At 40.1% G+C, this 15,541-nt stretch overlaps 1 protein-coding gene across 9 annotated transcripts in view; it reads right to left on the bottom strand.

Moving 5' to 3' along the window:
- The window catches only part of DENND1A (DENN domain containing 1A), a 206,678-nt gene that overhangs the window by 17,570 nt on the left and 173,567 nt on the right, over positions 1 to 15,541 (bottom strand). For 5 of the 9 annotated variants that reach the window (XM_063353015.1, XM_063353006.1, XM_063353010.1 and 2 more), the window contains one exon: positions 3,670 to 3,729. The exons of 2 other annotated variants lie outside the window; for them this stretch is intronic. In XM_063353015.1, coding sequence (XP_063209085.1) covers positions 3,670 to 3,729 — 60 coding nt within the window. The remainder of the gene's footprint in view (positions 1 to 3,669; positions 3,730 to 15,541) is intronic. 2 more of the 9 variants (XM_063353007.1, XM_063353011.1) reach the window with 1 other exon arrangement.

The following is a 15,541-nucleotide window of genomic DNA, read 5'->3' as shown; positions in this document are numbered from 1 at the left end:
TATCTGGGCAGCGTCTGCATGTGCCTACCTCTAGTGTGAGCGATCCTCTTGACGAACTCAGCCCTGTGAGTCAAATGTGGGAACGCGCATTTGCAGCATTGGGGTCAGGCTGCACAAACAAGCTTTCCATCTTTTAAGAAAGTACTACCTTGCCCGAAATGGAGTCTGATTTGTTGGCTTAGCTGAGTGTGGGTTCAACAGAAACCCCCAAAGCCCTGAAATGAAGTTAGGAATACAGCTCAACTTCTGCCCTCCCTGGGCTTCTGCTCCCTTAACAGCCCCGATCCAAAGGAAGCTGTTAGAGCCCCAAAACCTAAGTGCTCTTTGGATGACTGATGAATTTGTTTGCAATGATAGAACAGATGCAGATTTCCCCCCACCAAACCCAAGTTTTTTATTTTGTTTGGGCTTTGTTTGTTTGGTTTTTTTTTTAATTATTATTTGTTGGGGGTGGTGGTGTTTCTGGGCTTTTTTTTTTTTTCCTGGCAGGCACATAAGCCTCAAATTTTCTTGCCAGGAAAAAGCCACCAAATTGTGTGTCATGTTTCTGCACTACACAACAATATGCAGAAGACAGGAGCAGGATTATTGTACTGAATTTTCATTTCAAAGGAAATGGTGTACAGCAGATATGATGAAGAAATCCAGCCATGGATTGCCACTATTTCTTAGGAAAAAGGGCTTATAAAAAGGTCAGATGTTAAGGTCTTGAAGATCAGTCCCCACACAAGGCTGCTCCTCTCTACAATAAAGACGGCTTAAGAATGTGAATTTATGGCAGGAATGGAAGGATTAAGTTTGTGGCAACTTCAACTGAACTTGCAACGTGGTGAAACATGGGGAAAAGAACAACAGAGCTAATTAGACGAGCTGAGCTGTCAGAGTGCGGCTGAATGGCTCGGTGCCAACAAACAAAAGGAATGGGCTGGCAATCAGCAGGATCGATGAAGAATACTGCTTCATTAGGGTTGATAAAACAGAGAGAGAGAGCGAGCAAGAGAGAGCGAGCGTGTGCGAGAGAGGGGGGCGAGCAGCAAGAGGAACTGGGGGGAGAAAAGAGCGAGAAGGAGAAAGAGGAAAAGAGAGGAAGAAAGAAACCTGTTTAATTAAATCTGAGCTGGAAGATGATGTGTAAAGCTGGCCTGTCATCATGCTGTGAACACTTTCACCTTTTGGGTGGTACCCCGGGTGATGAGGGAGAGAGATGAGAGTTTTGGATGGCTCCAGGGGCCACCAGACCAGTGAAGTGCAGGGTGACATGCTAAGTAGGATTTAGAGCATTGTTCATGGGGGACTGCAGGGAAAAGCCAGGAATCAAGCCAGTTCCTTGCCGGATTTTGAGCCTTATGTAGCCAAATAGGCAAGGTTAAATGCTTATCAAATGCAAAAGTATGAAGGAAATCCAATTACATGAGCACACAGCCAAAAGAATAAAGGTAAACATCCAGTACGGAAGGGTTAAATATGCTTATTACTGTCCCCATCAACTTTATGCATAATTATTATATTTTAACTTTTTCTAATTGAATGAAGTTTTCAATCAGCCACTATTAATGCAAACATCTCTATTAATTATAAGCAACAACCTTCTCTCTTTCATAATACTGCCACAACTCATTTCCAAAGCAGCAGAATGTAAAGAACATATCTGTTCTGCTTCCTTAACCTTTCTTCGGTCTGCGTTTTTGTTTTGATTATTAGTAATGACTCATATTGCAAGGACTAGTGCCCATGGATTTCTCCTCATAACAGACACATCCTGAAAACACTAAATATTTCTCAGGAATTCTGGTATTATGTGGACTTGGTTGGAAGTGCAGAGGGAGCCGGTCTCCTCATTCAGTGCTTGCTGTAGAAGGCTAGGAGAAATTACTTGCCAATAGCCACCTCTGTAATATATGCCAAGACTAGGAGAGGGGAAAAAACAGCCTGTACAAAGTATTATTTACACACACAAAAATGTGTTTCAACTATTAAAAGCCAAATAACAGTTCTGAGCAACAACAAATTTATGTATATTTGGTACAAGCATATTTTTGGGAGTGATTATAATAATTTACATTTATCTTGAATTTCCTCTTGATGAATGAAGCATTTCTGTTCCACTTATTGACACAGCTAGATGAATGCAACAGGAGCTTTTATTATTACATTTCCAACCTTTTATCAATCACATTGGGAGCAAAGACAGTTGACACAAACACATTATAGTGAGGACTGTTAATGCACTACAGCTGGGAGATTAAACAGGCTTAGCAAGACTTTGATGTAATAAATTACTCAGTCTGAACATTACTGTTTAGCAACTTTTGTACCAAGGAATCGCACTGTGCCCTCATACACCTGCCAAACACAAATCAAGAGGGCTACGACGCACTGTGGGAACCCAGAGCACCACAGAAAGTTCATTCCTACTGTAATGTGCCTGGGAGGGTCTCCCATATCAATTACATTTAAGAAAACACATATAAGCATAGTCAATGCTACCTTTTAAACACAGAAAACAAAAATCTTCAGAGCAGGAATCCATAAAAATGGCTCTGTTAAGCTAAACACCCAGAATTAGAGAGGAGGAAAAGAAACACATGCTATTGAAATGTAACACAGGAACATGCACCAAAGATCAAGAGTTAACACACACCCAAGTGCACTTGTTAACCAGTTGCCTGCTCATCTGAAACATACTTTTAACAAGTTTTAGCAAGATTAGATTTGAAAACTTGCATCTCTCTTATGCACGTACAAGGAAGCAAGAGGAAGACGTATTTGGCTTTTGGGGGAATTATATTCATAAAGCAAAAGTCCTGAATAGAAATAAGTATCTTCCAAGGCTGTTGCAAAAAACAACACCCCTTCTAAACTGTTACCACTTTTCTGGTTGCAGATCCCGCACAGTCTCCACTTTTAAAGCTATCTGGCATAGTTAATATCTAACAATTGTCCTACAGTTCGCGTTTTGAATGCAAAACTGCTGAGATAAGGCATCCCTGCCTGATACAGTCCAGGTATTGCACTGAGAATAATTTCTGTGTCGTTCTTCTGTGGAAGAGTCACTTCCTCTGGCCAGCATGCTGTGCCTACATTTTTTATTCGATATAATTACATAAAGTCCCAGCTTGCATTGTAAATGAACATAAAGTATATATGTGTATCATCCATAATGCGGTACTAATGTTCTACCGCCCAAATATAGACTTCGCTTTCTTCATGTGTACTCACTCATCTATTCCATGGAGAAAAATTAAGCGTCCCAAATTAATTTAAAGCATAACTTGCAGAGAATAAATACTTTCTCTTCAGACTTCTGCTTCCTTTCATATTTGAGTTTAGTGCAAGTCTTCAAAAGCTCACTGGCTAAAAACTTATGCCAGCCTAGCAAGACTTTTTGTTTAAGAAATCACCGCAAAAGTAAAAACAACTCTTGCAACAGCAGCATCAGTTACCTGCAGAACTGACTGAAAGCTGCAGAACTCGTCAAAGAAAAGCAGAATAAACGCAGGTCCCAGGGCTGTGCCGCAGCAGAGAAGAAGGGAGTTTAGGAGCATAATTCACACATTGCTTTTTTGCAAAGTTTGACAATCCAAACTACCGAGGTTTAGTAATGCTACTAAGTGCGTAATTCAGGCAGTGTTAAGCTGTGGCAGTGAAACAAAACTACCAACTACTCACGGGCCTAGATGAACGCTGTATCTTTGGAGGCGGTGGCCGAGGTGGACGTAGTCTTTGCTGCTGTATCAAAGTGGAAACTAAATTAAATAGTCACCTACACGAAAACACCTCTGATTTTGTGGCAAAAGCAGTATGAGTGGATGACAACACGTGATTTACCTTAACATCATACTCACCTCACAAAATGCAATTTTTCATTTCTTTCTTTTATTTTCCACCCCCTCCCAAAGCAGTGAGAAACCTCATGACCTACAAAGTGCCACCATAGGAAAGGTCGCTACATCTGCCTGTTGACATAGGCTTAACAAAGCTTATGTCAAACCAAAGGCAGCACGACCAGCACTCCAGGCCAGACCATCCAACATTTACTGATGAGCAACAAAGATGCTCAAGGTGGATTCTTGGACCACTAGGTCCAAGTGTTCTATTTATGCAAAAGCAAAAAGTCCTGCAAAGCAGGATATTTAAAAAAGCTTTCACTAAAATCTCAAGAATTATTTTAATGCTTGTGAAAACTTACAGCAAAGTCCTCAAACCAGCAAAGCCATTTAAGAGCATGGGAAAAAACCCTAAGTCAATTAAACTTTCCATACAGTTAAAGATGAGCACGTGGTTAGACACTGTACTGGATCAAGGTTTGAATGCATTGCCTAGATAGAGCAAAGTGTGTCCTGTCGTTGTAAAGAAAACTAAAAACCCCATCACCAACAGTTCTAATGAAGACAGAACAGTGCATTAAATGCCTATTTTTGTATCTCATTTTTTAAATTAGCAGTTGGCCAACTCATTGCTTTGTAACAGCACTGGAGCTATTCCAATCCAGTTGCTTTTGACTGAGCCAGCAGCACGACTCTCCTCACACAGATGGCATCTTAAGGTATAGTCTGTTACACAAGGAATCCACTGACAATTAACGAGATTCTAAATAAAACCATCCTAAAGTACAACTTTGATATTGAGAACAAGATCAAAGTTAACGTCCTTCCTGTGGCTGCTTGTGTACCCGCATCAGCACTTCGAGGGGAAGCAAAGCCCTCAGTGGGGAGCACAGGGGAACCACCAGCCGCCTGCACCACTGCCCCAGCCCCCTGGGCCTTCCAGAGACAAATTCCCTCCGCTGCATGGAGAAGGAATAGGAACTGGCAGTGGGAGTCAGCTTCTTCAGACAGAAAAAGAAAGCTTACACATATTACTCTATTTCTCTCAAAAAAAATTCCAGTTCTTAACTTCTTACTAGCACAGCCTTTATTCTAGATTGACAGACGTTTTCTCTCAACTACCCTCGCACTGTGTAATAGTAGAACTCCAGCCTACCCTTTTTCACACCATTTTAATTCTCTTCTTGCATCTCTTCAGACTTTTCTTTGAAATTTCCCATTAAATTACTCTTTTGCATCCATTGGTTCATGTCTCCTTACTCGTGTTCTCAATGAAGGAGTGCCAGACTGCACACATGGACTTGGCTCAGCTTTTTGGGGTGGGTGAGGGAAAAAAAAAGGACACTTGGGATGGAGAGCTGAGGCCAGAATTATTCCATGTGATAGCTTCCCTCTGTGTTTTCCAAGAAAGCAAGCATGAAAACAAAGAGAACAAAGAGAGAAATGACAGGGTGGCAAGCTGAGGTGGCTGCCGTTAGCCCCATCAAGCTGCTTCTCTTCTGTACCTTATATTACTCAGTTCAGTCACAGAAGTTGAGTTATGCTGCTGTGTATCTTCCCATCTTATCTGCTCGGGCTGACAGCACAATCTTAAAATATATTTAACTTCTGTTATGTGACACAGCATACTTATTTTCCATTATGTTTCAGAAGCATAATGGAACAGATGAAAAATCTAAAATTTGCACTTTTCTAGTTACTTAAAAGACATCCACTTACCACCTAGCAACTTAGGCAAAGTATTTGATGAAGCAGAAAAACAAGATGTAATTATTATTCTTTTTTTTTTTTTTTTCAAATTTTTTACACCTCCTGCATATATGCTTCCCTTTGTTATTTCTTCTCTTTTACTTACCTAGAAATTGTGAACATTTCTACGTTAGAAAGTTCTCAAGTAGGTTATTTAGGTGGGGAATTTTCCTAAAGCCATGTCGAGCAGTGTCTTGAGCACCGTTTGTTTTCCATTACTATCTTAATGCTGGACAAATAGGTTTTTATTGATATAAGAGGTGTTACTTAACATGTTGATGTTATAATTTCTTCAGTATTAGTTCATATCACTGAACATGTTTTTTTGTTCCAAACACCATACTACAGCCCTGGAAGCTTCTTTCATTTGGGAATCAGTTTTTCCTTTCTATAGCAAAAGCCAGGATAATTTTTGAGGAAACACTGCAAGACTGTAGCATCAACAGCAATAGCTGATGAACCAATGCAGTGTGATTAAAGTTTCTGAAAAAAGTGTGACAAAGGCAGGCCCTTCAGAGAGCAAGACGGAGAGACAACACAGTAGCTGAGGATTACCTGCCGGCAAAATGGTCAATACATTGATTATAGTCACTGCAAGGACATGTACAACTGAACGTTACTCACCCACCGTGTACTCGCTGGTGGAAAAATATTTTTCTGAGAAAATGTGTGGCAGGATTTGTTAATTATCTGCCACATCACTGTTTAATGAGACAACAGCAATAAAATCAAGTTTTAAAATATTTGGGGGTATCAGAAAACTGTGCTTTGTGTTAGAAGATTCACCAATATTGGCACTCTTTTCAGCTGAATTACTAATGTGAACTGAAGACTATCCATCCCCAGTCAGAGAGCGCACAAGAGAGCAACAGCTTTAGATATTCCAGTACAATGTGGAGGAGTGTAACAGGGCTGCCCTCTCATTGCATACTCCTTGCTTGTAGCCAAACCACACACACCATTAATATTTTACTCCTGCTAGTCCTAATTGGCCAACAATTGCAAGTGATACCTTAAAACATCATGATGGTGGCCTACAACTCAAAACTGTCTCTCTATTTTTTTTTCTCCTTTTGGTCTCTGAATGATAAGCCTAAGTCCATGCTGTTTTCCATTTTTCTCTCATTTCAACAGGGTCAAAAACTCTTCTTAAATATGAGCTGTGATTCTCATTTAATTACTCAACTCCAGGACCAAGGACTACTGAAGACAGAATTTCTCAAGGTTTATGACTCACACATGAGTTATCTACATTTACTGAGGTTACCTTAGCGTCCATTTTATTTGGGGATTGTGAAGTGACATAGATTTTAAAAAAAAAAATTCTTTACTTATTTATTTGTGATTCCAATAGACTTTTTTTAACACAATATAAAATCATAAGCTCAAGTGTGATGTCGTACCTGCAGTCACCTAGTCCCAGCGTTCTCTTCCGTTTTACTAAGCTTTCTGTTGGTATCAGCATTGATTCATCCTTCTGCTCTTCCCAACTTACCTTTTCATTGACTGAACTCTCCTCTCCTCTTCCCTTCTGAAGTTATCACATGGCAAATCAATGCCACGCAGACCGACATCTTGAATTCCAGATGGAATTCAGTCCAGCCACAATTTACTGATAAATCCATAGCTTTGAAGACTCATAGTTAAAACTCCTTATGGATCTACCCTTAAAAAAATAAATCATCATTCGAATTCATGGCCTTGCTACAAGATTGCCAAGTGAAGGAAAGGATGGATAGCTACTTTTTCACTGTCATCTGTTGCATCAGCATCTTGAGAAGCTTTCCTCAGACAGCAGTTAAAATTCTGCATCTACCCACAGGAAAGTTTCTTATTTCTCCGTAAAAGCTGGTATTTTTATGTGAGTGGCAAGATACTGGACAAGACACAGGATACACAAGGGGAGTCTATACAAGAAGCAGCACTGATACATTCCAGCAAAAGTTTCAACTGCCTCATTTTTGGTCAAGGTTCTGTAATGCAGAATTCAGTTAGATGGAAAAGGAAGGAAGGATGGAGGGAAGGAAAAGGAAGAAGTTTTTTCTTTCTGTAGATCATAGGAAGACTTCAGACAGAATGCTCTAGTTTGCCCAAGGCTAGAACAAGGCTAGGGCACATGTTGTGCAAGTATAATTTTAGTTCTATGTCAGTGAAAATAAAAATTACCCTATACATTCATGTGTAAGCCAAGAGTTTCAAGCTGAAATGAAAACTCAGGTGAGGAGAAGACAGTGGGACTCCCAGGCAAATAAGCAAAGTACTGCATAAAAACTATGTGAAGAAAGTAGTTTCACAGATATATGCCATATTCCTGATGCAACATCTAGAAGCAGTTATTTGGTGTACATACCAGAGGTGGGATTTCTCTCATATTAGGTTTCTGTTTATGTGCAGGTCAGCACACGGAGCACGTAATGCTCTGACAAACTGCAGAGGGGTGGGAAGCAGGTCTGGCGCAGGAAAGGAGTTCTAACTCAGCCAAATACCCTCCTAAAGTGAGATCCCAGCAGTGCTTTCTGAACAAGCAGAAAAACAAATGCTGAAGTTTAATTTTCAAGGATAGGGGCAGCACAGGCATACACCACATCTGCTCCCAGAGCAGCGCAGGCATGGCCCAGCCATGCAGTGCTCCCCAGAGCCGGGCTAAAGGCAGGTCCTTGTACCCACCCACCCCGCTGAGGGACACCTATGGGTCCCGGAGTCCAGGTCTAACAGGGAAAAGGTTAATACTGAAACGCACACCATGGCTGAGTTAACTGCAAACACTGGGGTGAAGAAAGGGGTTTGGCAAAGCAGAAGACATAGCCCATTGGCATTGGCACACAAAGGGCCTCTATCAGACACTTCCTGATGCTGCTGATCAAAGAGATGGTTTTCTTTGGGTGATGGTTACAGGCAGATCTACTCAGTAACACTAAACTACTCCTTTGCAGGAGCTAACACTTTCATATCCTTATTCTGTCACTGGATTATTTTTTCCAGCTGAGATTTAAATATCACATATGATTTAGCTTTCATCTCTGATCAAAAATAATTCTATATGTGTTTCCACAATAAAGACACATACAAATGCTGCTTTGGGAAAAGATTAAAGGTGTAGAAACTTTTGCGTCTCTTGGACTTTTAAATAGGCATCGTGTTAACTTAACTGTCAGAACTGTGACCTCAGCACTTGTAACACCACACTCAAATCCAACACTCAGATTCACGTTTATCTTATCCACTGAAGTGCCGCCAGAAACAAAGTTCACTGTGAGGTCCTGTATGTATCGCACCCCATACTACACTTGTGAACCCTAAAGAGATCTGAATAGAATGGTAAGACAAAACTACATATTCACAGCAGCGTGTTCTCTCGATTAAATACGGACAGGGAAATAGTTTGGCTGAAATCAATGTTGTCAAGCACAGAACAGAACAGGCAAAGGATGGCGAGGAGTAACTGACGGGGAGGCCCACCAGGAGATAACAGTTCTTTGCCCTTTACCAGAGCTTCATTTTTAATGTTGATGTTAATATCTGTCACTAGAATGGGATAAGCAAGTATATTCATACTATATGAAGAACATATTTACTGGAAAAGCCACTGATTTGAAGTTAATTTGTTAATGCAGCAAAACACGTTGTTTCTAAAAGGTCAGTAGGGGAAGCTGTGTTGGAATATCAACTTAATTACCTGTGCTGTAAGGATGAACAGGCACAAAACAGCACATGGCTACATTGCTAAAAGCTGCTAAATTACTATTCTAGGAATGTTCCTAAATGTATATACTATAGTTTTTTCTATGAAGGGGAGAAATGTCTGAATTAGCACTTTTTTACCAGCATACCTTTTTACTCTAGCTATTTTCTTAATTGTCCTGTTCTAAATACTTATGAAGCAACAAGACAGAAATTTTGCAGAAAGCAAATTTTATGACTGCAGATCTTGCTCTGTTTTACTAATTATCAGACAAGTGATTTTAAGCTATGAATGAGATGCTGGAGAAAGAAAAATCTTACATTGATTTTTACACTGTAAAAACTCTATTTAAAAACTATAGATCCCTCATCTCATAAAGTAGCTATTATATATCCAAGGAGCTTTCACAATACAGCTATTTAGGTTTTTTTACACTAGAGAAAACATTCCTAAAAAAATCATACTTATGAGCGAAGTAACAGCTCATAAGCAGAATATTATCTCAAACTAATTGTGGATATCTGTTGAGATTTTTTTTAAGCGGTATTCAAAACAGAGCCTTTATGAGTAAATTAGAGGTGCTATTTCATATGCAGCAACAAGTGCAACTAGAAAAAAATGCATAAAGGAAACAAATAGATGAAAACTGGTTTGTTTGTACACGTAGAAGGAAGTGTTTCTCTTTCTCAATTAGTAGTGAGGGGTGTTTTTAATAATTTTCAAAGCAAAGCTTTTCTATATGAATATCTTATTTCCTTAAGAAATTCAGGACTGGTTTAAAAGCTGCTAGTATGTTCTAAACACAATGCGACGTGGGAGAGAGATGCACTGTCCTGAGTATCCATGCTCAAACACATCATGCTGCAAAAGATCTGAAGTGCTGACGATGGAAGAATAGGCTGGACCTCAACCAAACACTCAATAAAAAAAAAAAAAAAAAAGGAGAAGATAACAACACCGAAAAATGTATGGTACCTAAAAAGATTCAGTATAGAAAGCAGATGGAATCTATGAGGCAGCTGTTTTATTATCCATCCAGATCCCTGCACGGCGCGCACACTACTTTTTACATACTCCCATATGTACAGCTCACAAACTAGGATAACAAGAACGGTGTATGCTTTACAGCATATATTTTTAATTTACACTCTGAAATACTTCAACAGAAACCTGCTGGGTCCTGTGATAAAAATAATCTCCATGTTTTAAGGGATGCCTCATTCTTCGAGCCCTATTTGTAGATTGGGAAGGTAGAATGAATCTGGCAAAAATGCTGCGATGCTTATAGCTGTGCCAAGAATTTATGAAAGGGACAGAGACTGTCACAATTAAATGCTCTGATTAGTTTAATGATAAAAACAAGAATTATTTCCTTACCTTTCTAGCCAGGACTCTTCTGTTCCATAACAGAGAAATAGACACTAAGAGAAGGAAATGAAAGGTAGGTGCCTATACTCTCCTGTTTTCCCTAATACTGAATAAGGATCTTTATTGCAGTCATATCTGGTGTCATGGGATAGTGCCAAAGATGCATGGTCCATCCCAAAGCCACTGAGAGGAAACTCACTCTTTATTAAAGGGGAAGAAAAGGGTTTTCTCAAAGTCTACCTTTGCTTCCTCTCTTTCCTGGCTGAGGCGAACTCTGTCCTTCCTAATCAAGGGTAAAAAATATCTTTTTATGGTGCCTCTAGACACAGAGCACTGATAACTCATCCTCATTTGTCAGCATTGATAATGTCCATCTACTAATCTCACACTGTACAAATAATCCCAGAATAGCAAACTTTTAAAAATATTAAATACTATAATGTACAACATACCACAGTTTGCTTTAAATCTAGGGCTTACATGGTACTAACCAGATGCAGATCTCTCCTAAAACCAAGAATGAAAGCAGGAGCATGGTATCAGGATCAAGTATATCTTGTCAAGTTAAAAGGTTCCACCTTTTAAGGATGAAGCAAATAGGCCTCAGCTACATCTTACAATCTGCTGGTTATGGAAGAGTGCCAGGAACAGAAAATCCTAAACCACAGGTTACACTACTGTGGATTATTATTGTTTATAACTGATGCTATTCTAAAAACACATGGCTTAAATAATAAACCCCTTGGCTGCAGAATTGAATGGTATTTTATTTCTTCTGCCTGCAATTACAGAAAGAAGGAAGAATTTTGAGAATTAGATGGATATGTTTTTCTATGTGTGCAGTAAGTGTTGAGCAGACACATACTCAGGCCATGCCCCAAGTACCGTGAGTTCTTATATGATGTTGATCGGAGGAACAGTCTGTAGCAGTCGTTAACTTGTAATGGTATCCGTGGTTTAAAGACCTGTCGAGACCTCTGATTTCTTCCTAGCTCCAGCGACAGGGAAGTTCATATACTACGCAAACAAGCAGTACAAAACCCACAAAAGATGATATCAATACAGTTTGAGATTGTGGCCACTTAGCTCTTCCATTTCACTTTTTATCTGCTGTGCAGTTGAAAATAAACCCTGACCTCCTCCCATCTATACAAGCATTCAGTTCTTCTAAAACAGTGTAAAAAAAAAACAACCCTGACTGTATTAAACTGATGTTATTCAACACTTTGCAGTTTGAAGACTCCTGACATTTTCCAAAGGAGATGACTGTCAACAGCCTCTTATTTACCTGGCACAGTTCCCAGGTGCCTGCAGACCACACTTTGAAAACCACTGTAAGTTAAGCTCTATGTAGTAGCTATCTCTTCCCACAGGAAACAGATGCCTACGGAACACAAAATATTTAATGCAGTTTAGCATCGTTCTGGTCCAAAAAAGCCTCACGCATTTTGTTTCCTATTTTGTTTGTACATAGTGAGGCCTTAGATGACTCTAAGAATCATATGCAGACAGCTAAATCACAGAAACACAGAATGGCAGGGGTTGAAGGGACCCCAGCATTCTTTTAATCCACTTTCCAACCGCTCTGTTCTGTTTTGTAGTGTTTGACACGAGTGTTCCTTGCTGAGCTTTCCTTTTGCAATTTGCTTCAGCAATCAATGCCGTTTGGGTAAGGGGGTAATTTGCAACAATTCACTACCTTAAACGCGTACACCATTTTTTTGTTCTCAGAAGGTATTAGAGAAAAAACAAAGAAATTTCTACTTACAGAATGGACTTCTACATAAATTTCTTTGAGATACTCACTTTTACATAGACCACTGCAGCCCATTTTACCTGCTTTCCTTGTCCCCCAGGGCAACCACTGGTGACTTAGTACCATTTTTGTTATTTCTTTGATATTTTATCACCTCCTTTGCACCTCATTTTTTGCATCAGATTTTTTCTGGACCCTGCAATAACAGCAGAATCCTGACAATAACCACACCTCAGTCCTAGACAGATAACTCGGTGAACACACACGTGTGTTCATGGTACGAAGGCATGTCTAACTCCCAGAAAATAATATATCCCATGGACGCTACATTGCATGAGATGCCTTAGCCCGAAAGCAGCATAACTTTCATTCGTACAGAGAGAGCATAAAATCACGATGATCTGTTACATTATTGCATGATGAAAGGACCATGAGAGAAAACTCCCTCAACTCATTGAACCATGCCCTTTGTGAATTACTAGCAAAACAGCAAGGATGGTTGTTGGTTTTTCTTTGCAGAACTATTCGCAGAGATAAAACAGGGAAGGATTTGAGAAAGAATCTCATTGAGATGATGTTCAAATTTCCAAAGGAGTTCTACCAAAATGAGGTCTATTTTGTAGTGGCTTGTTTTCATTCTATCTGTTTCTGAACATACATGGATGGAGGCATGTTGCAAAAAATCCCAGACCCCAGGAATATATTTATCCCCATGTGTTAAAGTCTATCCATCTACTATCTCAGCAGAGTTTAAAATCACAGCTAATAGGTTAACAACTGTTTTTCTTCTGCTTCAAATGAAGAATATCAGAAAGCTGGGGGAATATTCGGCTTCCCAATTTGTACTGACTGCTCACTGCTACCTGCAATGTCTGTTTGACAGGACTGACATTTTGTACCGCTGTGAGATGGGAAAACGTGTGACATTTTTATTCATGGTGGCGTACGCCCTTGTAATGATCAGCCCTGGTCGATGTGCTTACTGCAGCAGCCCCGAGCCCTCGGAGAACAAACAAGAACCGAAGGTGCCAGCAGTTCGGCTGCCTTATTAAACACCACCAGGATTCTAACGAAGAGCAACTGCTGGAAAATCTCACTGTCAAATCCTCAAGGACATTGTCAACATGGAACTAACTACATATATTTTTCATTTAAAACACTGGAAAATCCAGCAATGCAATATTAAAGAAAAAAGCCACACTATTTTGTGCGTGTTTTCTTTTTTAACTGGCCATTTTGTCAGCTTTACATTGGGCTTTCTGTGGGCCTGATACTGGAATTCAAATCAAGGAGATCATGCAACCCACATGATTTAAAATGTTGGAAAATGAACATATCCCTTATTATCTTTTAACAGCTATTCCTCTCTAGCAAGCAGAATACTTGTACAGAAAAAAAAAAAAGAGAGAGAGAGAGTCTCTCATTTAAGGAGTTCTATAAACAGCAATGACTATCTGCTTCGCTCAGCTTCATCATTCACCGAGGAAGTCTGCATAATTAGGGGGCTACTCCTACACAAACACACACAAAAGTACACGGCTCCGGTATCTGTAGCACAGCACTCCACGACCCTTTTACTTGGTATTAATCAGTGCAGTTCTGAAGGGCAAATCCAAAAAATGCCTGGCCAAACAAGCCATCACAGTGGGGTTAGAAGTTAGAAGAATCATATGTTTCACATATTCTCTGCCTTTAATCTTCTAGTTTAATCCAGGGGCCCAGAGGTCAATTCAGACAGTGCTGGCCTAACTGCACGTATCAACTTCATAAGTAATACATAAGAAGCTTCTGGATGCTGATCTGCATTGATAGACTAAGCAAGGCATCCATCCATAAGACTCTGAGCTTTTCTCAAGTTGTCAATCTAGGTGATTTGGTTAGCCTTGCATGTACTGCTGTATTTATTTTATACGTATGTATTATTTATAAAGCGCAATTCTTCCACATGCCAGCAGTGATGGACCAAGACACTCTCTACAAGATATTTATGGGTTCCTCAACATAACAGGACTAACAAGGAAATTCTGCAGACATGTTACAGCTGCTATTGCTTGTCACAAAGCCCTAGGAGGTTGGCTCAACCACAGTAGTTTCTCCATACGTCTAAGCATCTGACTTGCATGTACCCAGGGCAATAAATTTATTCTGAACATCCCTGTTTAAGAAGCGCTTGAAATGTCAAGACAGTTGGAAAACACTAAAAGCCATAGTCTGGAATGCGCTTTTTCATGGATGAACACACGTGCTGGATGCAGGGCTGCAGCCACGTAATCTTATTGCAAAGCATGAATTCCTACATTGCGTGAGCTCCAGACACACGACATTGCTGTAGCAGCTGAAGAAGACATAGCTGTCCGGCTGCTCATTAGAAAATACTGGCAAGTGAGTGCATGAGAGATGGTAACCTTTGGGTATGCTCTGCAGGTGGTGTACATCTTCCTAAAGAGAGCGCCAGGTCCCACTTGTCAAATATTTACACGCATGACAAGAGTGCAAGACTTTTAGTTAGATAACTCCTATCCCATGGATTGCCATTTCTGCAAATCTTGTGCACCACAAAGCCGAATTTCAATCAAATGAATTAACTTTCTTGTCCATTGACTTTGTTTTTACTCCCCTGACTAAGAAACACTGTCCCCTAAGAAGCTGATGGGACATGTGCGTAGTCTCAAGCAGACATTAGATGGACAAGTGCTTCCGGGCCAATACACTTGCCTTTTTTGCAAGGGGACTTACTGAGCAACAGTGAATTCCTTTCTGAAAGGAACAGTCAAAGAAAGGAGTGAGAATAAATGAGGGCAGAAAATATGCTTTCTGAAAACAAAATATTTTTAAAGAACCAGGCTTATACTTTTGCTACGTCCATGAAGAGTCAAATGAAGAGAGAGAGAAGGAAACTCCATGTGGCTGAGCAGAAAGGAACGGGGAGACCATATTGCTCATCAGTGGGGAAGAGTGGAATGGAAGCTCATTTTCTTAATGAAGGTATCTATTGTCAGAAGAGTTCAGAGTGGCAAGAACAGGGGGCTGGCTTTGCAACCGTAGCACTTGTTTTCCCCTTTCCCCTTTGGTTTCTACCTCAGTGCCACACAATGCCTGCTGTGATCCAGGGGAATCTGCTATTGTTCCAAAGCACCTGGGTGTGAAGCGAGTCACAGG

This window comes from Chroicocephalus ridibundus, chromosome 15, assembly GCF_963924245.1.
Source record: "Chroicocephalus ridibundus chromosome 15, bChrRid1.1, whole genome shotgun sequence".
In the NCBI taxonomy this organism is placed as follows: Eukaryota; Metazoa; Chordata; class Aves; order Charadriiformes; family Laridae; genus Chroicocephalus; species Chroicocephalus ridibundus.
The sequence above is the reverse complement of the archived record's forward strand: the minus strand, read 5'-3'. Positions and strand labels throughout refer to the sequence as shown.